This window comes from Scyliorhinus canicula, chromosome 3 (genome assembly GCF_902713615.1).
Source record: "Scyliorhinus canicula chromosome 3, sScyCan1.1, whole genome shotgun sequence".
Lineage (NCBI taxonomy): Eukaryota > Metazoa > Chordata > Chondrichthyes > Carcharhiniformes > Scyliorhinidae > Scyliorhinus > Scyliorhinus canicula.
In genome coordinates, this window is record NC_052148.1 from 179,556,148 (window position 1) to 179,580,742 (window position 24,595).

The window sequence follows — 24,595 nt, forward strand, 5'->3', positions numbered from 1 at the left end:
GATAGTCAGTGGGAAACTGGAAGATTGCCAGGGGTCCAGGTGAATGTTTATGTCCCAAATTGAGATGACATGGAATTTATGAGGAGGGTGTTGGAGAAGATTCCGGATCATGAGATGCACCGGCTGATAATTGGGGGAGTTTTCAACAATGTTGTGGATATGAGGATGGACCAGTCGTGTCGTTGGTCTTTAAAGGGATCGGTGGTGGCAAGGGAGTTGAGGGGAGTTCATGGACCATATTAGGGGATGTGGACCTTGGAGGTTTGGAAGCCAAGGGTGAAGAAGTTCTCATACTTCTCTCATGTGCACCAGGTGTACTCATGATCGACTTTTTTCATGATGGACAAGACACTGTTGGTGGGGATGGCAGACTCTGACTTTTCGGCAATCATAGTTCCTGACCATGCACCACGCTGGGTGGATTTGTGGGTGACGTGGTGGAAGCCCAGTTTCCGCAGTGGAGGTTGGATGTGGGGTTGTTTGCGGATGAAGGGGTTTGCAAAAGGAAGAGTGATGCCATTCGAGGGTATGAGGAGCGGAATGCCATGGGGAAGGTTTCAGCCTCCACGCTGTGGGAGGCACCTACAGCAGTAGTTAGGGGCAAATGTATCTCGATCCGGACGCATAGCGAGAGGAGAGAGCAAGGCTAGCGGATGAGATTTCTAGGGTGGATCAGAGGTACTCAGTTGCACCAGCAGAGGGGCTATTAAAGGAGAGGCAGAGGCCCCAGATGGGGCAATGTACGAGTATGGGGGAAAGGCGAGTGGAACATAAAACATACAGTGCAGAAGGAGGCCATTCAGCCCATCGAGTCTGCACCGACCCACTTAAGCCCTCACTTCTACCCTATCCCCGTAACCCAATAACCCCTCCTAACCTCTTTTGGTCACTAAGGGCAATTTATCATGGCCAATCCACCTAACCTGCACGTCTTCGGACTGAGAGAGGAAACCAGAGTACTCAGAGGAAACCCACGCAGACACGGGGAGAACGTGCAGGCTACACACAGACAGTGACCCAGTAGGGAATCGAACCTGTGACCCTGCTGCTGTGAAGCCACAGTGTGATCCACTTGTGCTACTGTGCTGCCCAGGATGCCCAGGAGTAGGATGTTGGCTCACCAACTGAGGAAGCAACAACGAGGGAGATGGTAGGTGAGGGATGAGAGGACCAGAAGGGCTGAATGGTGCATTTGAGACCTTTTTACAGAAGGCTGTATAAGTCAGAGCTTCTGTGGGGGGGAGAGTATGAGGTGATTCTTGGACGGGTTGGGGTTCCCTCGGGTGGAGAAGGAGAAGGCTGAGGGAGGTAATAGACAACGTAGAATCGATGCAAGCAGTGAAGGCCCCAGGGCTGTTTGGGTTTCCAGCAGAGTTTACAAGACGTTTGATGCGGAGTTGGGGCCTCTGCTAGTGGAGATGTACAATGAGGTGAGGGGAAGGAGGGAGCTTCCCCTCAAACATTGGCGCAGGCATCCATTTTGCTGAATTTGAAGATAAGGGCCCAGGAGAGTGGGTTGTAACGCCCGATATCTCTGCTTAATGTGGGTGCAAAGTTGTTGGCGAAGGTGCTGGCATGGCAGATAGAGGATTGTGTGGTGTGCCGGAGGTGATAGGGGAGGACAAGATGGGTTTTGTGCAGGGCGGCAGTTGGCGCATGTGTGTAGGCTGCTTAATTGGATTGGATTGGATTGGATTTGTTTATTGTCACGTGTACCGAGGTACAGTGAAAAGTATTTTTCTGCAAGCAGCTCAACAGATTATTCAGTACATGGAAGAAAAGGGAATTAAACAAAATTCAAAAGACAAGAAAATACATGAGAATACATAATAGGGCAACACAAGATATACAATGTAACTACGTAAGCATTGGCATCGGTTGAAGCATACAGGATGTAGTGTTAATGAGGTCAGTCAATAAGAGGGTCATTTAGGAGTCTGGTGACAGTGGGGAAGATGCTGTTTTTGAGTCCGTGCGTGTTCTCAAACTTCTGAATCTCCTGCCCGATGGAAGAAGTTGGAAAATTGAGTAAGCCGGGTGGGAGGGATCCTTGATTATGCTGCCCGCTTTCCGCCGGCAGCGGGAGGTGTGGATGGAGTCCTTGGATGGGAGGCAGGTTCGTGTGATGGACTGGGCGGTATTCACAACTCTCTGAAGTTCCTTGCGGTCCTGGGCCGAGCAGTTGCCATACCAGGCTGTGATGCAGCCCGATCGGATGCTTTCTATAGTGCATTTGTAAAAGTTGGTAAGGGTTAATGTGGATATGCCGAATTTCCTTAGTTTCCTGAGGAAGTATAGGTGCTGTTGTGCTTTCTTGGTGATAGCGTCGACGTGAGTGGACCAGGACAGATTTTTGGTGATGTGCACCCCTAGGAATTTGAAACTGCTAACCATCTCCACCTCGGCCCCGTTGATGCTGACAGGGGTGTGTACAGTACTTTGCTTCCTGAATTCGATGACCAGCTCTTTAGTTTTGCTGGCATTGAGGGAGAGAGTGTTGTCGTTACACCACTCCACTCATTATATCCACTCAATGTCATTATAATGCCCTCAGAAGAGCAGGGGGTAGAAGTAGTGGTGGCAATGGATGCAGAGAAGGCTTCTGATCGGGCGGTGTGACAGTATCTGTTGAGCTGCTGAGTCCGTTCGGGTTTGGACAGTGGTTCATTGATTGGGGTCGGCTGCAATACAGGGCGCCGATGGTTCGTGTCCAGATGAATAGGATGACCTTGTGGTGCTTCGAGCTGCATCAGGGGACGAGATAGCGGTGCCCGCTGTCCTCGTTGCTTTTTGCTTTGGCGATAGAGTCGCTGGCAATGGCGTTGAGGGATTTGAAAGGGATTGAGCGAGGTGGGACCAAGAGCAGAATTTCGTTATGCAGCTGCATAAATTGAATTTGGCGTGACTGGTGGAGGGAATGAAGACGAATTTTAAGAGGTGGGATGTATTGCTGCTGTGTCAGTTAGGCGCGTACAAACGGTTAAAATTGTTTATGTCCATCTTTGTCCCCACATCCTTTTCAGGAAGGTGAACGGGATAATTTGGCCATTTGTCTCGGAGAGGAAGACCCCGCGGATGAGTAAGGTGTTTCTGGAAGAACTATTATTGGGTGGCAATGGTGAGAAAATAGGCAATGGAGAAGGGATCGGTGTGGGAGCAGATGGAGACAGCGTCGTGTTGGGGGACAAGTTTGAAGGCACTGTTGTTGGCGCCCCTTCTGTTTCCGCCGGTCCGGTACTTGTGAGCCTGGTGGTGGTTTCAGCGTTGTGAGTTTGGAGCCAGTGCAGGTAACAATTCGGGTTGGACGGAATGTCACTGTGGGCGCCGATATGTGACAACCACAGGCTTGTGCCGGTGGGGCTGGATGTGACTGGGGGAGGCGGCAGTTTGATGGAATTTAGCAGGAAAGCCATTTTTCAGGAAATGTGAAACTGGCATTAGGATAAAACTTGTTAATTGGGTACAGATGGGCAAGACAGTCTGTGGTAAATTTTAACCTTAATCATACATAGGTGACTGGAAAAACTAGTGTTGTTATGGTACCACTTACTTTCAGGTTTTACATTTTTCTTTCCCGCTATTATTATATCCTGGATTTTGTGCTTCACTTTGAGGCACAATTGGGTCATTCCAGCCAGGGGTGGTGTGTGTGGTGGGGTGGGGGTGGGTGGATTGTGCTGACCTTTAAACCTTTGTAGTTTCTATCCCTCCCAGAATTCACCGCCAATTGGGCTATCTGCTTCTGTGTTATTGCTTTCCCAGAACTCTACCCAGAGCAATTCAATAGGTCAGGTTGGACCTAACATTTTCTGAAAGCAGACATGGGATCCTCTCTGTGCCTAAAGCTTTAAAGGGAAATTGCAGTTGATGGCCAGAAGGATTGATTCCCATTGCAGCCATTCATTTGGGATTACAAACTCCCCTCTGAAAAGAATAACATCTCACTTCAGCATCCAAAGGCATGGGTGTTTGCTGTCATTTTTAAATTACGCCGTTCCCAATGTTTAGGAACTTGTGACAAGTAGATATCCCATACCGTAATGCTGCCTGTCCCAAAACACATTGCTCATGTTCCGACCATGAGCCACTAGTGAGGCTAGACTTTTAACAGTAGCTACTTTTTAAAACTATTGTTTTTTTGTTTCACCTGGCTTTCACATTTAACTGGGTTGATTGTTCGTCCTCTTTTAAGCCAACAGTTGAATTGGACCTCCATTATCTGATTGAATGAAACACCTTCCTGGTGTGACACCAAACTTTTGTGAAAGACCTCACTTCATTTGCAAAGTCTGCCAGTACCATTAACCTTGAATCTGATGTAAATCATCCGGCCAGCCCAAAGAAAACTAAGTGCTACTTAGTTCTTGATATTCATTGTACTTATCTCCAATTACGTAAAGAGATTATAGTTGTCACATACATTTGAAATGAAAATTTGGGTACTTGATGGGTCATCAAATCCTAACATCCCCTAGCATCTTACATAATGTCATTGTGGTGGTCTTGTCATGGTGGTCTTGCTGCATTTTGCCATTTATGAACACACCGTAATGCTAGTGGTGAAGCATGTAATTACTGAGGTAAAGAGCAGAGTCAATACAGCAAGGAGAATTTAGTTATTGTATTATCTTACTGTAAAAATTATATCTGTGACTGTTGTGCTTCAAAATAACGTAACAGCTTATGAGTCAACCTGAGCACAATGCAAAATCTTAAACAAAATCAGGTCAGTTTTGAGTTATTTTCAGAAATTGCAGGTTAAATGATTTTGGAAAAATCAATCAATTAAAAATATCCTCGCTTGGGTATAGTAGTGTATTTTGATAATTGTTTATTTTGGATTTCTTTTGCATTCATAATAACACATCAGTAGCAATTTTCTAATGTTTGTGCATCACCATATTTCACTTTTCTGAAAAGCTCATGATGAGTGGAGAGAGGTAGATGGTAGGTTTACTAGTGTACATCCTCAGCATATGCCATTACGCTTCACAGCCAGTGCAGCACTTTTAAGGTGCAGTCATTGGTGTCTCAAATACATGGCAGCCATTGCAAGGCTCCACAAACATCAATGAAGTAATGACCAGTTAATCTATTTTTTAAAACTGCTGTCTGAGGGATAAATGATGGCCAAGTTGGCAAGAAATCTCCACTGGTCACTTTTGAATGTAATTGTTTGCCTTTTTGAGAGGGCATATGAGGCCATGCTTAACATTTCATTTGAAAGTGGTACACTGAAGATAAGCCTATTAATTGTTCATGTAATAGATTAGGGCTTGAAACCATGTCATAGAGCCTTCAGTGCAGAAGGAGACCATTCACCCCATCGAGTCTGCACCAACCCTCTGAAAGAGCAGTTTACCTAAGCCCACTCCCCCGCCCTAACCCTGTAACTCCACCTAATCTGCATATCGTTTAGCGTGGCCAATCCACCTAACCTAACAGTCTTTGGACTGTGGGAGGAAACCTGAGCACCCGGAGGAAACCCATGCAGACAGGGGTAGAACGTCTAAGCTCCACACAGTCACACAAGGCCGGAATCAAATCAAAACTGTGTGCGACAGCAGTGCTAACCACTGTGACACTGTGCCTTCTGATTCAGAAAGCAGAGTTTTATTATTGAGCTGTGTTTAACACTTTTTAACATGCATGAGGCTTTACAGGCTATAAGACTAACTAGACATTAGAACAAGAAAAATGTTAGGTGCAAAATTAGAGATGGTAGGGGAGAAATAAACCTCCAAGGTTTATTCAAAATCATGGTCAAATGTTAGAAAAACTAAGGTAGTTTTACGGGATTTATATTTGTATTGTAAACATTAGAGATAAGGTACAGTTTTAAGGGGGTTTAATTTAATGTTTCTGTGCCTGGAAGGGTAAAACTTATAGTTAGATTCATGCTGGACAAAGATGTTGATATGTATTGGGAAGCGAACAGCTCTCAACTCTGCCAGGAGAAGCTGGACCGGAAAAGGGAGTTGCAAAAATGCAAGCTTCCTGAGGAACAAGGTACAGTCCAGAAAACCAGCTAAGAGAGCAGAGACCAAGGTATTATTCAGAAGAATGCAAGGAAAAGTAAAGAAAGGGTACTGAGTTAAAGAGACAATTACAGTAACCAGATTTAGTGGGAAAGTAGACTTCAGAGGTAAATCAAAAGTGACGCCACTGTACTATAGTCTGGGAGTCGAGAGTTAAAGCAATTATGAACAGTTTTTACACTAGTTAGGCCAAAGAAATTCTAAATGGGTTGTTTTAAATTCCCGACTGGATTCGCTGTTAAAATCTGAAGCTCTGTTTTCAGAATGCAAACCACCAAGAAAAAGCATTATTGTGAGAAAAGATTTTAAAGCATGTGTTTGGGAGTGGAGTTTGAAAACTCTCGTGACAATTATCTAGGGGATTTCTGAGGAGAAAATCATAGACACTAGCTTGGTTCAGTGCAGTGTGTGGGTGTATTTTACTACAGCAAATTTGTGTGCTTAAAAGGGACTTTATGTTAATGAGACTATTGTAGTTGGGATGTACTTTATAATCCGTGTTGATCTTCAAACCTGTGCATATTAAGATAAGGGGAGAATAAAGGTGCATTTATTAATTTTTCATGTTGAATGTTTTTTCCTTGTTGTTGAAACTGATTAGCAGTCCTGTGATTCTGTTCCTCTGTTTGATAAAGACAATATAAAAATTACAGTCTTTTTATCCAGGGTTCTATTCTGGGATCACCCCATCCAGTCATAGTTTCAGCTGAGATCGTAAGACAAGCTAAAAGATTTTCAGGACCTTGAGAAGGTAGAGAGTCAGGATACAAAGTGCAGGTATTTGGAAAGGAATGCCAGAGGGCAGAAGAATCAGAACTCGGAGACTGTAGGTGGTAGAGCAGAGGAAGCAGTAAGTGAGTAAACCAGTGCTGGATAAGAAGAGAAAGCATGCTGAAATATATGGCCTGAGATCAGAGGTAGACTGGGGAGAGAGCATAGTGATTTGAAGGCAAGAACAATGATCCTCAAATAAATGCAAGTGAGTGGACCCTGACAAGAACAGAATGAGTACAAGACTTTGTAAGGATGAGGATGAAGGCCATGGCTTCCTGAAATGGTTGTATTTGTGAGAATGGTAAAGAAAATATTTGAGAAATGGAAAATCAAACTGATAATAAGACATGCTTGTGGAAGGGCAAGGCAATGGTTTTAGTAACGGATCAGATGTGGACGAGAAAGCTGAGAACTACACCAAACATCACACTTCTGTGAACTTGCATAGATCACAGCCTCCGGTATGAATGGAAAGGATGGCTTCAATTTCCTGACATCTTTTAAGTCCCAAATTTCACCCAAACTTTGTTGGTGCGATGGTGGAGAAACTATACAGAGCATGGGTCTTTGAGAGAGCAAACGTACGTGTGCTGAGAGTAGAGAGAGGGAGTGACCAGAGACGAAAACAGCTGAGAGGAATTCAATTTCAGACACTTTTGTTGAAGTGAGGAGGATGATATGAGAACAGTGAGGCGTAAAGTTAAAGGATTGTATTTGGTTGATGTGAAGAGCATGGAATTTTGTTTGCTCTTTGGCAGCCTTGAAATATTGTGACGTTTTGACTATGGAAAGAGAACAATGGTAGAGATTGACATGACCAAAACACATTTGGCGTAAGTTCAAATCTGTTATGGGGACAAAATCATACAAGACATTTCCTTTGCAACAATGATCTAACTGGTAGAAACTTAGAAAATAGGACACAATGGCAGTAGGTCATTTAACTCTTTGAGCAGTGCATATTGTAAAAGTATGATTTTGATCAGCATGTCTGTGTTGATGCCAGAATTTCTGTATGAAACCCGATATTTCTCAGTACATTAACACAACAGATATTAGCTCACACAATATGCAGGAGAGCTATTGGTGCAACAAAACTGTAATGATAAATGAAATCAAGCTTGAAATTAAAATTTTCTCTATTTTAACATTGGCAAGATTCAAGCACCCATTTCAATTTCAGCTAGAAACTCTGCTCATCCCCTATTTCACCCCCCCCCCCCCCCCAACCCCAGTACGCGTTCAGGCTAAACCCATTGATGCACAGTATTAGGGTTTTGTTTGACCCCAAGCTGAGCTTTCAACGTACATCATATCTAGCACCACAACTGCCTAGTTCTAGCTTATTGACATTGTCCATCTCTGCTCGTACTTCAACCAACCATTCTTCTTCTAGATTCTCTTCCCATCCTATATGAAGCATTTAGATCTGTTTTCATATCTAGTTTTTCCTAGAACGGGTTGCTAGCCTATAACCAGAGGCTACAGATTGAGAGGCACACTCTGTCTAAGGTATGGCTGACCAGGTGTCTCTCCCACTCTTACTGCCTGCTATAGATGTATTGGAAGGGTTTACTGGTTGATAATCAACCTGTTTGGCCATGTTATGAACATGTCCATCAGGTCCTGAAGTGCACCTTGAACCCGGAGCTTCTGGCTCAGAGGCTACCCACTGTGCCTCAAGACCTCCATCCACCAAACATTATCGAAACACTAATTTCATGAGCTTACTGTGCACCCCTTTGCCTCTGCTTTCCCATTGAGGATATGCCTTCAATTATCAGATCCAAGCAATATTGAATTATCACTTTAACCCTCGTACTTTCACTATCTCACTCCACCACCTTAAGCCTCCTCAAAGTAGAATTCTTTGGCCATGTCTGTTACCTGCTCCAGTTCTTGTCTGTCCAGTTCTGTCCCTCGCCCAGTATGGGATGATTTGGGATATTTTGCTGTGTTAAAAATGCAAGTTGCTTTTTCACATATAAGGATTTGAATTCAAGTTTTTGTTGGCCATGAATCAAGTAATTGCTCAAATGTCGAACGTGATTTATTTTAATGCAGCTAAATCTAATTAATTGTTGTTTGATTTATATAAAAATATAAATGGTTAATTCACCTCATTTTAATATGCTTCACTTATGCAAACTCTTTCATTGACAGACACACTCGGAAGAGAGACCATTCCAGTGTGAGGAGTGTAAGGCTTTGTTTCGGACACCCTTCTCCCTGCAGAGACATCTACTGATACACAATAGTGAGCAGACCTTCACAGTAACTCTACCCGATATTTTCCTTTTTTAAGACTGCCTTTTAAAATTAAAAGTGCCACAGCTTAAGTATCTTTGCTTGAAAATAGTTGAACTGTTAATGCCACAAAAGTCTACAGGCCTCTTTGACATTTGTGTCCATTGGAAGTGAGGTGGAAGGTTTGAAAACTAGGCCAGCTCCTGGTTTCTGCTACCGGTTTCCTTGGGCTGTTTTTAATGTGGGACCTTCCTTTTCCCTAAACATTGCCCCTGACATCGCAGGAGTGAATTTCCATTCTGATCCTTGCATCGACTGGAGTTAGGGTGGCTAGTATGTCAGGCTGAATTAAATAAGTTAGTAAGGTTTGTTTTGGAAAGAAAGCAAACCAAGCACTATTGTTTATTTATAGAGGGATAGAATTGAAAAGTAGAGGAGTTATTTTTAAGTTTGTCCCTGAACCTTCGTCAGCCTATATTTGAACGACATGTAAAGTTCTGGTTTTCATCTTATAAAAAAGGATATAGAGGCATTCCAGAAAGTACTAAATGATTTTCAACAATGATCCCAGAACCGCAAAGGTGATATCAATCCGGGAACGATGAACAGGCTGCATCTTGCTTTCTTTGAAGGGGGGAAGCTGAGGATAACCGAATATAGGTGTTTAAAAATGATCAAAGGTTTGATAGAATAGAAGCAGCATCTGCTTTCATGTGTTGAGAAGAGCAGAACTAGAGCCCATCGATATAAAATAGCCACCAAGAGGCGTGTAGGGAATTCAGAAGAATCCTCTTCACCCAGAGATTGGGAAGAATGTAGAACTCACTGCCCACCACATGGAGTGATTAAGCTGAATGGATGTAAGGGAGGAGAATAGAGATTAAGCTGATGGAGTTAAATGAGGAAGGATGAGAGGAGGCTTGAGTGGTGCATAAGCGCTGACATCGACTGGGTGGGCCAAATGGTCTACTTCGATGTTTTATATTCCATGAAAAGTGGAGCCTACCTATGAATCCAGGTCTGAAATCTGGCTAAGACAAAAAAACAATGACAGGACACTTTTATTTTTAGTCAATCTCCACACACACACTTTTTCCCCTTTGGTTAATAGTGTGGAAGTGATGGAAGGTTTCCTGAGCAGATTGTCAGTCCATGAACTATGTTATGAACACGCCTTACTTGTCTTTGACCTTCATTTAACTGCCTTGCAAAAAGAGAACAACATTGTAGGAAGTGCTGACCTTTCCATGTGGTATTGGACCAGAGCCCATTTGTGCATTCTGGTGGTTCATGTGTGCATAAAAGAGCCAACGGTTAAAAGACAAATGGAAAGTTCTCAGAAGGAGCAACATTCCTCATTCAGCCCACAGCACCAGTAACCGATTAACTGATCACTTATCTCATTCACAGTTTATTCAGTTTTGCTTTGTGTATATTATACTTCGGAAGTGATCCAATGGCTGTGAAATATATTGCGATATCCCATTGGCATGATGGTAATATAAAACAAATCACATTTGCTTTCTTCAGACCTTTTCTCATATTGTTTTCCTCTCCCTGTTTCGTTTTTCCCTTGTTTCAGCTGATAATTGTATTTATTTGTCCATGTGGGATGTAACAAGTTATCTTTCTTGTTACCATCCAGGTGAACGAACTTTCAAATGTGATCATTGTGATGCAACGTTCAAGAGAAAGGATACTTTAAATGTTCACATTCAAGTGGTACATGATGGGCACAAGAAATACAAATGTGATCTATGTGACAAAGCCTTTGTAACTCCCTCTGTGCTTAAGAGTCATAAAAAGGTACGTGACGTCTTCCAGTAATCATGTTGGTACTGTTATGGGCCAGGTTTAGAGAACCCCAAAGTGTATCATGGAGTTCACCTGACCCACAACTTTTAATAGATTGTGGTTATGGGGAGCACACGGCCCTACTCTGCAGGTGTGATGCAACAGAAATCTACAGTACCTTTAAATTAAAACAATGTTTATTTATGAAACCAGTTAACACTTTATAAACCCACCGTAAACATCTTAACAACTATCAACACCAATAAATCCCCCAAAGAATACAGTACTCTCTAAGTAACTCTTAATCTTTCCTTGCAACATCCATAAGATAAAAAGAAGCCTTTTTATAGAAGGACATCAGGTTTAACTTCACCACTCAGAGCAGTTATCACATTTAAACTAGCAAATTATTTGAAGACATTCCTTTCATGCAGAAAGAAATCAGAATTACACCTGGTTTTGCTGGATGCAGCTTCCAATCTGCAAAACTAAACTAAACACACCCTATAGCTGCAAGTCCAAAGCAAAAGTAAAAGCAGACAGACAGCCCAGCTCCACCCACACTCTGACATCACTGATAAACACTCATTTCTTAAAGGTACATCCACTACAGGTATTTTATAAACCCCCATTTCTTAAAGGTACTCTCACATGACAGTACTGCTTCATAATCAAAAAAGTAAAACTTCAGATGCTCAGGTCTCATTAGTTTCGGACGCTGTTAATGATGGCAACATGTAGTGACCCCATTATTATCAGCCAGAATGGACATAATTGGGCAGTTTCCTTATTTATTACACCAGGAGACTACACTTTTTAGCCGATGAGAGCCTGCATCTCCTCAATTGGGAAGACCCAAAGTATCAGCACTTAATTGGTCAGCGGAAAGCTTTCCCCGGAATCAAAGAGCCCCCGGGGCGGAAAGCCTTCCCCTGAGAATTCTTTGCTAATCAGAGGCCAGAAGCTGCCATTATGGAGCCATGGCTTCTGTGCTAATGCACCAAACCACGATCCTGGATCAACAAAGGATGGCCAGCAATTTGTGCAGAAACTAGCATTGCTAAATGAGAAAAGAGTATCAGCTCACTGATTATGTAGACCACAGCTTAGTACAAGTGCAGATTGTTCTGGCTGGAGAAAGAAGAGAGCTCCAGAATGTGGCTGCTAATTGAGCTGCTCCCTGACTGAGCTGCTTTGTGTTTCAAAGAGACATTCAAGATTATAATGATTAGATACTCAAGCTGATCTCGTATTTGGTATTTTGGGAATCTGATTTCCGGTAATAGTGAAGCTGAATAGTATTGTGAAGACTAATGTGTGGACTTCTCTCGAAACACAGAAAGATCCAATCCCCCTGATAAATCGCCAAAGATCAGGCGCATATACCACCCATATATCACTGAATTTAGACAGCAGCATTCTTCACTCACTTCCCAGCAGATTATTGTGGACTGATACTTATAAAAACAAGTTTAGGGAGTATAGCATAAACTTATCCTTTTTATGGCCAACTCTTATGACCAACCTTCCTATAGGGCAGCACGGTAGCATTGTGGATAGCACAAATGCTTCACAGCTCCAGGGTCCCAGGTTCGATTCCGGCTTGGGTCAGTGTCTGTGCGGAGTCTGCACGTTCCCACCGTGTCTGCGTGGGTTTCCTCCAGGTGCTCCGGTTTCCTCCCACAGTCCAAAGATGTGCAGGTTAGGTGGATTGGCAGTGATAAATTGCCCTTAGAGTCCAAAATTGCTCTTAGTGTTGGGTGGGGTTACTGGGTTATGGGGATAGGGTGAAGATGTTGACCTTGATTAGGGCGCTCTTTCCAAGAGCCGGTGCATACTCGATGGGCTGAATGGCCTCCTTCTGCACTGTAAATTCTATGATCTATGATAATGCAAGAAACCTAACTTGCCACCCAACTACATTATCCTCATTACAACGGTTGGCAAAGAGAAAATGTTGGAAAACCTCAGCAGATCTGGCAGTATCTGTAGGGAGAGAAAATAACTAATATTTCGAGTCCAGCTGACCCTTGACAAAGGCAAGATGATAAAGGGTCATCTGGACTCGAAATGTTAGCTCTTTCCTCTCCCTACAGATGCTGCCAGACCTGCTGAGATTTTCCAGCATTTTCTCTTTGGTTTCAGATTCCAGCATCCGCAGTAATTTGCTTTTATTTTTTTACAACAGTTGGCGTTTGAATCAGGTGTGAACAGGCAAGACTCAACACTTTGTCGAGATTGTCTGAGAGCAGTAGCAATCAGCTCATACAAAGTGTACAGAGCACTTCTGACTGTAGTAAGAAAGGTAGTGTCCTTATTTGTTTCAGTAACTCCATGCTGTACTATGTCTGCAGCTAGACACTTTCAGGATGATCAGATTTCTGCAAGACTTTGCCTGATAGCTGAAGGTTTTTAATAAATCTTTTTCTTCCCACTGGTGTTGCAGTTTGCTGTAAATTATTTGCCTGTTGTTCTGTCTTTTTTTGTAGAGATTTGTAAGTTACCCCGCTCATGGCAAACTGATTAGTATTTGTCAGACCCTAAATATAAATTATACTCCGGCTCCAACACCTGGCTTCATATAGTTTAATTCAAAAACATTTCAGAGCCCCACCCACTTTAACTTGAAGGACATGTTGAATCTTCCAAGTAATTAGTTAGTATCTGTGGGCCAAGCACTTCAATTGGCTTAGTTAATCTTCTTCAAAGATCCCTGTGTTCTAATATGTGTCAGCAACTTGGACAACCTACAGCAGGCACCTCAAACCCCTGGAGATGTACCATCAGAGACACCTTTTCAGGATTCTTCCAAATTCGGTGGGAAGAAAGACAGTTCAACAGCAGCCTCATCTCTGAAGACAACGTGTCCAACATTGAGGGGCTAATCACTAAAAACCTTTGCGTGGAACAGGACATGCTGTTTATATATTTGACACCAGGCTCCCGAAGCAACTGCTCCACTGGAAACTCAGTTATTTGCAGGAGTCACCCAGGAGGACAAAAGTAAAGCTTTAAGGATGTCCTCAAAGCATCGCTGAAGAGGTCAAAACATTTCTCTAACTCCCTGGCTTGTGACTGACCAAAATGGAGAAGCTTAATTCAGGATGGCACCAAACACATTGAGAACCTTCGTCAGGAACATGCAGAAGCAAAGTTGAGGTATTGGAGAGAGCACTTCCAACAACTCATCTACTCAACCCTTCAAGCGCCATCTTTCCTGCATGTGATAGTCGGCGGATTGTGCATTGGACTCGGTAGCCACCCCGGAACCTTTCAAACCAGAGTGGAAACAAGTCATCCTCTATCCGGAGAGACTGTCCAAGAAGAAGAAGATGCAAAGCATTTATCAACACTCTTAACATGAGTGATGTGTGGATAATGTTACCTACTTATTCCTTATGCAACAGCATAGCCAGCATTTAATTGGCAGTTCAATAACTAGTATGTAAAGTTTCTGTTTTGAGAGCAGATGACAGTCTGGTCGCAAATTTCAGAAATCAGAAATTTCACATGTTTTCAGAACTGGAATTTTTACTCAAATTGTGTACACATCACCAAATGTAAAATCTTGAATGATCAATTGAGCAGCACCATAAAACAGAATTCATTTTATTTCTTTAATTTAAAAAAAATTCCTTGATATATTAAAAAGTGAAAGCTTGGTGCAGCTTTATTAATGGAGCTGAAAATGTTTTTAATAAGCGATCAAATCTGCAACCTGTGAATGTCATGAATTCGAATAACTAAATAGCTTTTTAAAAAAACTACACAGGGCTATTTACTAGTTTCATTGTCACACAGTAGTCAGTTTCTTAGTAAATATTTTTTGAATATTTAAAAGCCGTTAAAAGATGTCTATTTGTGCTTTTGCACATAAATCACAAAGGTTAATTTTAGGAACCTTACTGAAAGCCCACAACCAGGTCGAGTTAGTGGAAACTTGTGATGGGGGTGATTAATTCAATCTGGGATGTGGTCAGTTTTGTGGGCAGGGCCAGTTTCCAACACAAAATTTAAACCAGCACAAACGATCATGGGAATGTGATTTATACTGGTCATAAGTGCTTGCAATTCCTCAATCTTTTGCACTGGTTTGGCTGATTTCTGGTGAATGGTGCTGATTAAACAAATTCAACATAATGGACATTCCAGGTCCAGATTATTAATGTTCTGCATGGCTACAGGTTCATGCCCCTCCAGCACCAGTCGGGTCTTAACTAGCAGATGCTGCGATTCATGTGGGATTCGTGTGGGTAACTTGTTTGCCTGAAGTAGTTCACTTAAATACTAAATTAGGTTAGATAGTATTAGATTTAATGTCAGTTATTTCAGCGTATTAAAAATCTTCTGTACTTCTCTCTAGAACACAAGTCAGAATATACAAGCTTAGACAAAACAAATTCTTGGATGCCAATCATATTTAAAAGTTGACTTTATTGAAAACAGAATTCAATCCAACATCTATCTAATCGTGAAAATTGTGGTGCCTATTTCAAATGCCTAATTCTGTCAGGGGATTCCCATAATTGTTTGATAAAATGCTCAATGAAGAAAATCAAAAGATATTTTGAATAGATTGAGTAATATAGGGCGCGATCTATCGTCCTTGCTGCGCCGAACTTGGGAAGTGACGAGGTCACTAAATCTCGCGAGAGGCCACTTGCTAGATTTACTGGCCTCTTCACATCTTGCGAAGATTTCACCCATTGAGGGCGGGGCCCAGATTTGCATATTCAGATGAGCAGTGAGTCTCACTTGAATATGTCTATGCTGGATCTATCCAGCACCCGGAGATCTTTCTTGACTTGATCTGAATATTATTGGGCAAAACATTAAAACCAAAACAGGCAGTTTGTCTTTATGGTCAAGGGTAATGTCTGAATTTGACATTTGTGATGCAATTTTTCACTGAGCATGGCAGGCAAGAGCAATGTGCTACTTCAATCACTGCATTCTGTCGGTGCCTGACTTGTGGGTGCCTTAATTCGCCCTAGTGGCTGGTAAGAGGACATTGACTTCCAGTAGGGGAGATTACAAATATATTTGAAAGATGTTATTGAGCAGTTGGGGTCTAGAATTCCATGTTGGCCTGAAGTATCTTGACATGGGTGGCAGCAGTTTTGGTTGATTAGCAGCAAGGGCACTGGACTAGTGGCAGGGGTGGGAGGGTGAATACTGTAATTGTGAAAGAGAACGGAAGGTTCATGTTCCATGGAGCTACTGCCAATACACACAAAACAGATTGCTAGACTCCTATGACATTCTGCAAGCCCTTTTGAACACTCTTATCCGAGGCCATCATGTCAGCAGCCTGAACTTGCAAGCTAAGCTTGTATGACAGATGATTGTGCTCCCATTGCAGCACTCAGATGGTCACTGCTTGAGCTGCAACTGAGACATTGGCTGTCAGGCATTACATCCTGGTTGGGTCTGCAAATATAAATGATGGGCTCCAAGCTCTGTGCAATGCCTTGTGCAGAGTTGGTGCCTGCTCCTCCATGCTCCTTGATATTGCACTTACCCTTTCTGGCAGACCTGCCAATGCTTAAGTGTACATTGACCATAACCATCAGTCTTCTTTCACCTGCCTCATTGAAATGGTTGAGTCCTCTACAGAGGAAATTGTGTGTAACCTCACCTCCCGGTGAGCTGCCACCTTGCCCAGGCTGAATCTCACTCATGCCCAGTATCTCACCTCATTCACATCCCGTATCTATGCTATCTGAGCTGGTGGCTGCTTGTGTGTGCTCAGTGTTTCTTCTTCATTGCTGTCATCTTGCTTATCCGCCTGATTCTCTTGTCTGACCTGGTTCACGATTGATTCTGCTGGTTAAGAAAGCTAAAACATGGAGGCACAGTCTCAGAATAACGGACTGATCATTTAGGATAAAAAGTGCAAGATAAAATAGGACTGAGTCAGCAGGGCTTCCTCAAGGGGAGGTCATGTCTGACAAATCTGTTAGAGTTCTTTGAGGAGGTAGCAAGGAAGTTAGACAAAGAAAAACCAGTGGACAGGATTTATTTAAATTTCCAGAAGGCCTTTGACAAGGTGCTGCATAGGAGACTTAAATAAAGAAGAGCTCATGGTGTTCAGGGTAAGATCCTGGCATGGATAGAGGATTGGCAAACTGGCAGAAGGCAGAGAGTGGGGATAAAGGGTTTTTTTTCAGGATGGCAGCCAGTGACTCGTGTTGTGCCTCAGGGGTTAGTGCTGGGACCACAATGTTTCACAACATACATTAATGATTTGGAAGAAGGAACTGAAGGCACTGTTTAGTTTGCAGATGATACAAAGATATGTGGAGGGGCAGATGTTATTGAGGAAGCAGGGGGGCTGCAGATGGACTGCAGGTTAGGAGAGTGGGCAAAGAAGTGGCAGATGGAATACAATGTGGAAAAGTGTGAGGTTATGCACTTTGGAAGGAGGAATGGAGGCATAGATTATTTTCTAAATGGGGAAATGCTTAGGACATCAGAATCATAGAATTTACAGTGCAGAAGGAGGCCATTTGGCCCATCGAGTCTGCACCAGCCCTTGCAAAGAACACCCTACTCAAGCCCACACCTCCACTCTACCCCCATAACCCAGTAACCCACCCAACGTTTTTGGACACTTAAGGGCAATTTAGCATGGCCAAATCCGCCTAACCTGCACATCTTTCGACTGTGGGAGGAAACCAGAGCACCCGGAGGAAATCCATGCAGGGAAGCACAAAGGGACTTAGGAGTGCTTGTTCAAGATTCTCTTAAGGTAAACGTGCAGGTTCAGTAGATAGTTAGGAAGGCAAATGCAAGGTTAGCATTCATGCTGAGAGGGCTAGAAAACAAGAGCAGGGATGTACCTCTGAGGCTGCAGAATGCTCTGGTCAGACCCCATTTGGAGTATTGTGAGCAGTTTTGGGCCCCCTATCTAAAGAAGGATGTGCTGGCCTTGCAAAGGGGCAAGAGGAGATTCACAAGAATGATCCCTGGAATGAAGAGCTTGTCGTGTGAGGATGGCGGAGCAGACCCAATGGGCCGAGTGGCCTAATTTTGTTCCCATGTCTTATGGCTTATGGTTCAAGAAAATATAAACAGGTTGAATGAGTTGGTAACAAGATGGCAGATGGAGTATAATGTGTGATGGAAAGAATAGAAAAGGAGAATTTTTTTAAAAAGGCATGACACTTGTGAATGTTATTTTTCTGAGAGGTTCGGATGTGCTTGTACAAGAAAAACAAGTTAGCATGCAGATGCAGAAAACAGGAAGCCAAATAGTAAGTTGTATTGAAGGCTTGCCACAATTCTACAGGGCTTTGATGTGCCCACATGTGAAGTACTCAGTACAGTTTTGTTTACCATATTTAAGAAAAGAGATACTTGCATTGGAAGCAGTACAGCAAAGGTTCCTAGATTGCTCTCGAGATGAGGGGAATGTGATGAGAGTCCAAGGAAATTGGACCAATGTTCTCTGGTGATCTGAATGAGAGGTGATCTCGTTGAAACATACAAGATTCTGAAGAGGCTTGATAAGGTAGAGACTGAGAAGTTGTTTCCATCGCCTGGGGAATCTAAAACATGGGGCCAGAGTCTCAGTGTCAGGGTAGGATCATTTAGAACTACAATGAGGAAATTGTCTTCATTCAAATGGTTGTGAATCTTAGGAATTCTCTCCCAGAGGGTTGTGGATGTTCTACTTTTGATTATATTTAAGCCTGTGATAGGCAGACTTTTGATGTCTCAAGGATAAGGAGTGGAGTTGAAGCTGAAGATCAGCCATGATCATATTGAATGGCAGAGCAGACTTGATGGTCTGTATGATCTACTCCAGTTCCCCTCTCGTGTCGTTGAGGGGATGACGTGATCACTGAAGAACCAGCAATGTGCTTCATGACTTAAAAGGCCCAACTCCAAACAGCTTGTTGCCCCTGCTCCTTGTGCAGGACTTAGCATGGGCTTGAGCACACTGACATCAAGCTGGGATCCTGAACTTACTGACAGTGAGACTGGCACAGTGATATTCCTGAAGGTAGCCTCTTGATTGGCCGACTCCACACTTGCCGTCCTGTTAAAGATGCCAGTCAAACACCAAGTGCTGAGCTCTGGAGTCTTGGCAGGCCCACTTTCAGAACACCCCCTATTTTCCCAACTCCCCCTATTTTCCTGGGCTCCTCCAAGCCCAGGAAATGATGGGGTTGGGAAATGGCAGCCTTGTTTCTAAGTTAGAGTATCCAGGTCAGGCTCCCTGAAGTTTGTGGCTCATTTAATTGATTGGCTTCTCTGGCAGATTGTTTCCTTCTGCAATGCTGACATTTCCCTGTTAAACAGCAGCAGGTTTTAAATGTTGCTGCACCAAGTCTCCTCCACTTCTCTTCCCTCCATTTTCTCTGTATCCCCTTTTGGGCACTTTTTGAGTCTACTTCTTTCCTCTGCAGGAGTTTTTCATTGGGATTGCACCACCAACACTTTTCCACCTCCCCCCTACTTCCCCCACCAATCACTAAGGGTATTGGGATGTTACACCTTTATTATTACCCCGACCATGCAAGCAAGGGCCGGTTTAGCTCAGTTGGCCGGACAGCTGGTTCGTAATGCAGAGCGAGGCCGGCAGCATGGGTTCAATTGCTGTACTGGCGGAGGTTGTTCAAGAAAGCCCCACCTTCTCAACCCTCTCACCCGAGGTGTGGTGATCCTCTGGTTAAATCACCACCAGTTAGCTCTCCCCCTCAAAGAGCAAGCCTATGGCCATCTGAGACTGTGGCGACTTCATCTTACCTGACCATGTCAGTTTAAGATGGTTAAAGTCCAACAGGTTTGTTTCAAACACTAGCTTTCAGAGCACCGCTCCTTCCTTACATATATGGACAAAGTCAAAGATGCAAGACAATGCTTTGAATGCGAGTATTTGCAGGTAATTAACTCTTTAGAGATCAAGATTTAATTATCTGCAAATGCTCGCATTCAAAGCATCTTTGACTTTGTCCACATATATGTTTCTGGAACATACCTTTTCATTCACCGGAGAAAGGAGCAGTGCTCCGAAAGCTAGTGATAGTGGCTCGAATGGCAAAAGGCCTCCTCCTGCTCCTATTTTCTATGTTTCCCTCTAGGTGGCAGAGGTTGTGTAATTCGAAGCAACTTTGATGAGTTGCTGCAGTGCATTGTATAGGTGGAGTGGGTGCTGAAGGTGGTGGATGGGGTCTCTGAGACCCTGTGCCGTTGTGAAGGGCTGAATGGCCTTCCTCTATGCTATTAGAAAAAAAAGCAACAATTTAATTTTACAAGGAGAATATCCAAATATTACTGACGATTATATTTAATTTCCCTGCACCTGTGGCATTTAAAATTAGATGTAGAACAAAGAAAATTACAGCACAGAAACAGGCCCTTCGGCCCTCCCAAGCCTGCACCGACCATGCTGCCCTTCTGAACTAAAACCCTACCGGGGACCATATCCCTCTATTCCCATCCTAAAAGAACAATTTTAGTGCCAACCATTCTGTGACAGGCTTTGAAATTTTTATGCATTGGAGCTCGTCCATGTTTGTGTTGGCCCCTCAGAATTCTGATCTTTGCCATGTGCTTGCAAATTTGAACCACTGGGTTCAATCAAATGCTGAATGAACTTTCAAGCTATTTCACGCTGAACAATTATTTTGAAGGGATTCTGCGAAGATGTGAAAGGTGACCCAAATGTGAAATTGCCTCAGAATGATTGTAAATGCCACGCTGAGAAGTGAAATGAGAAATTGCAAAAAGGAAAAGTACAAAAGTCTGGAGTGTCAAGCCCCTCTCTGTTAGCAGTACCGTGTGCACAATTGGAATACACGTGGAGGAAGTACAAACAGAACATTCAGCGCTTCAGTAATAATCATGCAACCTTCCAAATTATAAGGGTTAATTTTCACAAACTAATACTGGTCGAAGATTGTTTGCACATTTTATACCAGAGTGAATAATGCTGCAGCAATCATGACTTCCTCACTCTCTTGGAATGCAGAAGAGGTGCACCATTTCTGAGAGTTCATTGTTGCGGAAAATGCAATTCAAAACTGAAGTGATAAATAACCGTCAGCTTGCTCGTTTTGCCATTGTTGCTAACATTTTAGGGGGTCTATTTTCTGACCTGAATGAACAATTATTACCTGGTGCTAAAAGCTCTAAAACTTTTTAAAATCTGCTTTATAGGTTTAATAATGGTTATAATACAACACTCGTCCTTCAAAGCGGCAGGGGAACCGATGTCTGCATGTTTATAAAGAAAGATCATTTTCACATGAATAGTTGGAGAAATCTGGAACTTGCTCCCCACAAAAGGCTCTGAATCTTGGGTCAATTGGATCTTCGAAGACTGAAATACCTTCAGGCTCAGGGATGGCAGATTTAAAACAGAAATGAGGAGAAATTACTTTACTCAAACGGTCGTGAATCTGTGGAATTCTCTACCCCACAGTGCAGTAGGCACCGGAACAGTAAACAAATTTAAGGAGGAGATAAATAGGTCTTTAATTAATAACGGGATGAAGGGTTATCGGGAGCAGACAGGAAGGTGGAATGAGATCATCCATGATTGTATTGAATGGCGGAGCAGGCTCGAGTGACTGAATGACCTAATCCTGTTATGAATTCTTTTTTAAATCGTAGGGATTCAAGGGATATAGGCCAAGGGCGGATCAATGGAGTTGATGTTCAGGTGAGCCACGAGGCTCGAGGAGCTGAATAGCCACCTCCTGTTCCTAATCTTATGCAATAGAAATTATGCAGAGTAATTTAGTATCAGAATATTAGCGGTGCTCCTGGATGGACGTTCAGTCAGAAAATAAACTTCTAAAACTCTCAGCAATTTTGATTCACACTCTTTAATAGAAGAACAAAATCTCTTTTGTTGCAGTAAGCAAGACCAGACTAAAGGTGGTGTTGATCAACTTTGCCACCCTCCTTAATATTTGCTATAGTTTAATATTGATATTTCGAAGAAGTAGTGACTTATTTCTTCAACGCACCTCAATGAGTTCATCAGCAAAAGTGTTATTGAGCAGTAAACTTGAAAGTCCATTAGACGGTCATAGAGGACCAAGTCTAGGGAATCTCTACTAAGTGAATAGTTGATGTTCTGCCACTCAGCTTATTGCAGTAAACTGGAAAATGACCTATCAAACGGAAAATATGTAATTCTGATCTTCTTCACCATGCCCTATCTCATTTTCTTCAACCTTCTACACTTCCTATGGTTCCTGCTCCATTGTTGGCAGGATCCTGCTATTGATATTAATCCTTCTATTAACTTCGTCTGTACTGCTGCAGAGATATTGGGTGGGATTGGGTGGGATTCTCTGACCCCCCCCCCCCCCCCCCCCCCCCCACCGCCATGATTCTCCGACCCGGGGGTGGCGTGAATCCCACCCCGCTGCTCCGATGCTGGCTGCCGAATTCTCCGACGCTGGCTGCCGAATTCTCCGGCGCCGCTTTACGGGCGGGGGGCGGGGATCACGCCACGCCAGTTGTGGGCCGTTGGCAGCTGCCCCCCCCCCCCCCCCCCGGCAATTCTCCGGGCCCCGAGGGGCTGAGTGGCCACCCGTTTCCGGGCAGTCCTGCTGGCGTGAAATAGACATGGTCCGTACCGGCGGGACCTGGCTTGTCGGCTGTCGAGCGGGGTCCTGGGGTGGCCTGGCCCGCGACCGTGGCCCATCGATCTGCAGGACTCCGCCATGGCCGGCGCAGAGAAGAAACCCCCTGCGCAAGCGCAGGAAAGATGGCGGCGGTTCTGCACATGCGCCAGAACACGCCAGCAGTCCTGCGCATGTGGCAACTTGCGCCAGCCCGCCGACGCCGGTTGGGGTGGCGCCAGCCCCTTTGGCGCTGGCCTAGCCCCCGGAAGTGCGGAGGATTCCGCAACGTCTGGGTGGCCCGACGCCGGAGTGGTTCGCCGGCGCCGGGCCATCCCGCCAAGTGCGGGAGAATCCCGCCCATTGGATCTGTTAAAAATGAATGGTTACTGTCTGTTGAAATAACAAAAAAAACATATACAGTAATGATTGCAATAAGAGTAATTCCTTTTCCTATGTACTTAGCAGAAAGGACTGGCCACTTAATGATTTATTGGGGAGGAACGGTGGTCAAATGTATAGTTTAAATGCATACTTATGACTTCTCTGGAAATAGGAAATAATCGCCAGACGTCTCTTATGACATTCCTGGCCAGTATTTCTCCTTAATTCTGCTGAGCAAATGACATGATGTAGGAGGGACCACTTTACACCACATTTAAATGTATTGTGAATGTTATTCTAAAATTCTTCACAAGAGAAAAGTGCAATCTTGTCACCAGAAAATCAGTCTTCGCTCCAGAAAAATTTGTAATTGAGCCATCCACAAGGATAAATGGGCTCAAACCACAAATGAAATGTGCAAAAGGAGGCTGGAATCATGTGGCAGCAAAGAGGATGTTGGCCACTGGCTGCAGAGCTGGCGGGAGCTACCCCTCACCTCTTTTCGAGAATGCCTGACATATCTTGACAGTCCAGCGCAGGCCTTCCCCAGTGATTGATGAACCCCAGGGCAAAAGTTCCTCCAGGCAAGAGCTGCCAGCCAATTTATTGAATGACAGTGCCTCAGAGGTAGCTGCTGCCAGTATAAAACCCATCTGAGGCCTAGGATTATTGCTGGATCCCAGACCATAGCTGATTAATGGCAGGAGAGGGTTCACAAGGTGGGGGCTGTGGGGGCAGGGGGTCAGCAGCAAATTCAGGAGGTGGCTACCAGCAGATCAGATCCTTCCTGAGGCTGTGTCCCTGACTGATGGACACCCTCCCTTGGAGCCCACATGCTATACGAGAACGGGTTTCATAGGATCATTGAATTTACAGTGCAGAAGTAGGCCGTTCGGTCCATCGAGTCTGTACCGGTCCTTGGAAGAGCACCCTCTAAGCCCACTCCTCCACCCTATCCCCATAACCCGACCTAACTTTTCGGACACCAAGGGGCAATTTAGTATAGCCAATCCACCTACCCAGCACATCTTTGGACTTGCTTGTTGTGCTCCCAGCATGAAGAGCTTCTCACCCGCCTCTGGGTTAATAACAACAGCAGCAAGATCAAATTATATGATGGAACCATCAATTCTACGGACACGTGCTTGTAGGATTAGAACAACGGTTTTAATATACTTACAACAGAGCCAGCCTGTTAGCCGTTGAACTTTCGGTGAACTGGCTGGCTGACTCTGTGGCACAGATCTTTATACAGCAGCTCCAGGGGGAGGAGTTCTGGGCGGAGCCAATGGGGGAGCCCAGTACAAACTCTCGAGTACTCCCAGAGCTACTCCCCCTGGTGGTCAGGTAGTGCAACTGCACTTACAATATTGATACATATATATACTTGGAACAGAGTGACATAGGTAACTATAATACCGTGTGAATCTCATTCACCACATTATAAAACGGGCATTAATTGATCACTTTTTGAACCTCATTGTCCTTCCCATCATGGTGCAGGTTAGGTTATATGGTAAGGGCGGAATGGACATGGGTAGAGTGCTAATTTGAAGGGTCAGTGCAGACTCGCTGGGCCGAATGGCCTCCTGCAATGTAGGGATTCTGTGATTCTTAATCAAGGTGCAGCCAGGAAGGCAGTGGACACCCCACCTATCCCCCTCCTGCCTGATTAAATGCTCCTCCAGCCCCAAATTAGCCATGGATGGTCAGGAACATGATAGTACCCATAGGAATGGTGCATCCAGCTACTGCTGGTGTAAACTTTAGGAT

At 43.9% G+C, this 24,595-nt stretch overlaps 1 protein-coding gene across 4 annotated transcripts in view; it reads left to right on the forward strand.

Annotated features, from left to right (window-relative positions):
- Window positions 1–24,595, forward strand: part of prdm5 (PR domain containing 5) — a 432,322-nt gene that overhangs the window by 242,177 nt on the left and 165,550 nt on the right. For all 4 annotated transcript variants that reach the window (XM_038791835.1, XM_038791837.1, XM_038791838.1 and 1 more), the window contains 2 exons: window positions 8,976–9,069; window positions 10,705–10,865. In XM_038791835.1, coding sequence (XP_038647763.1) covers window positions 8,976–9,069; window positions 10,705–10,865 — 255 coding nt within the window. The remainder of the gene's footprint in view (window positions 1–8,975; window positions 9,070–10,704; window positions 10,866–24,595) is intronic.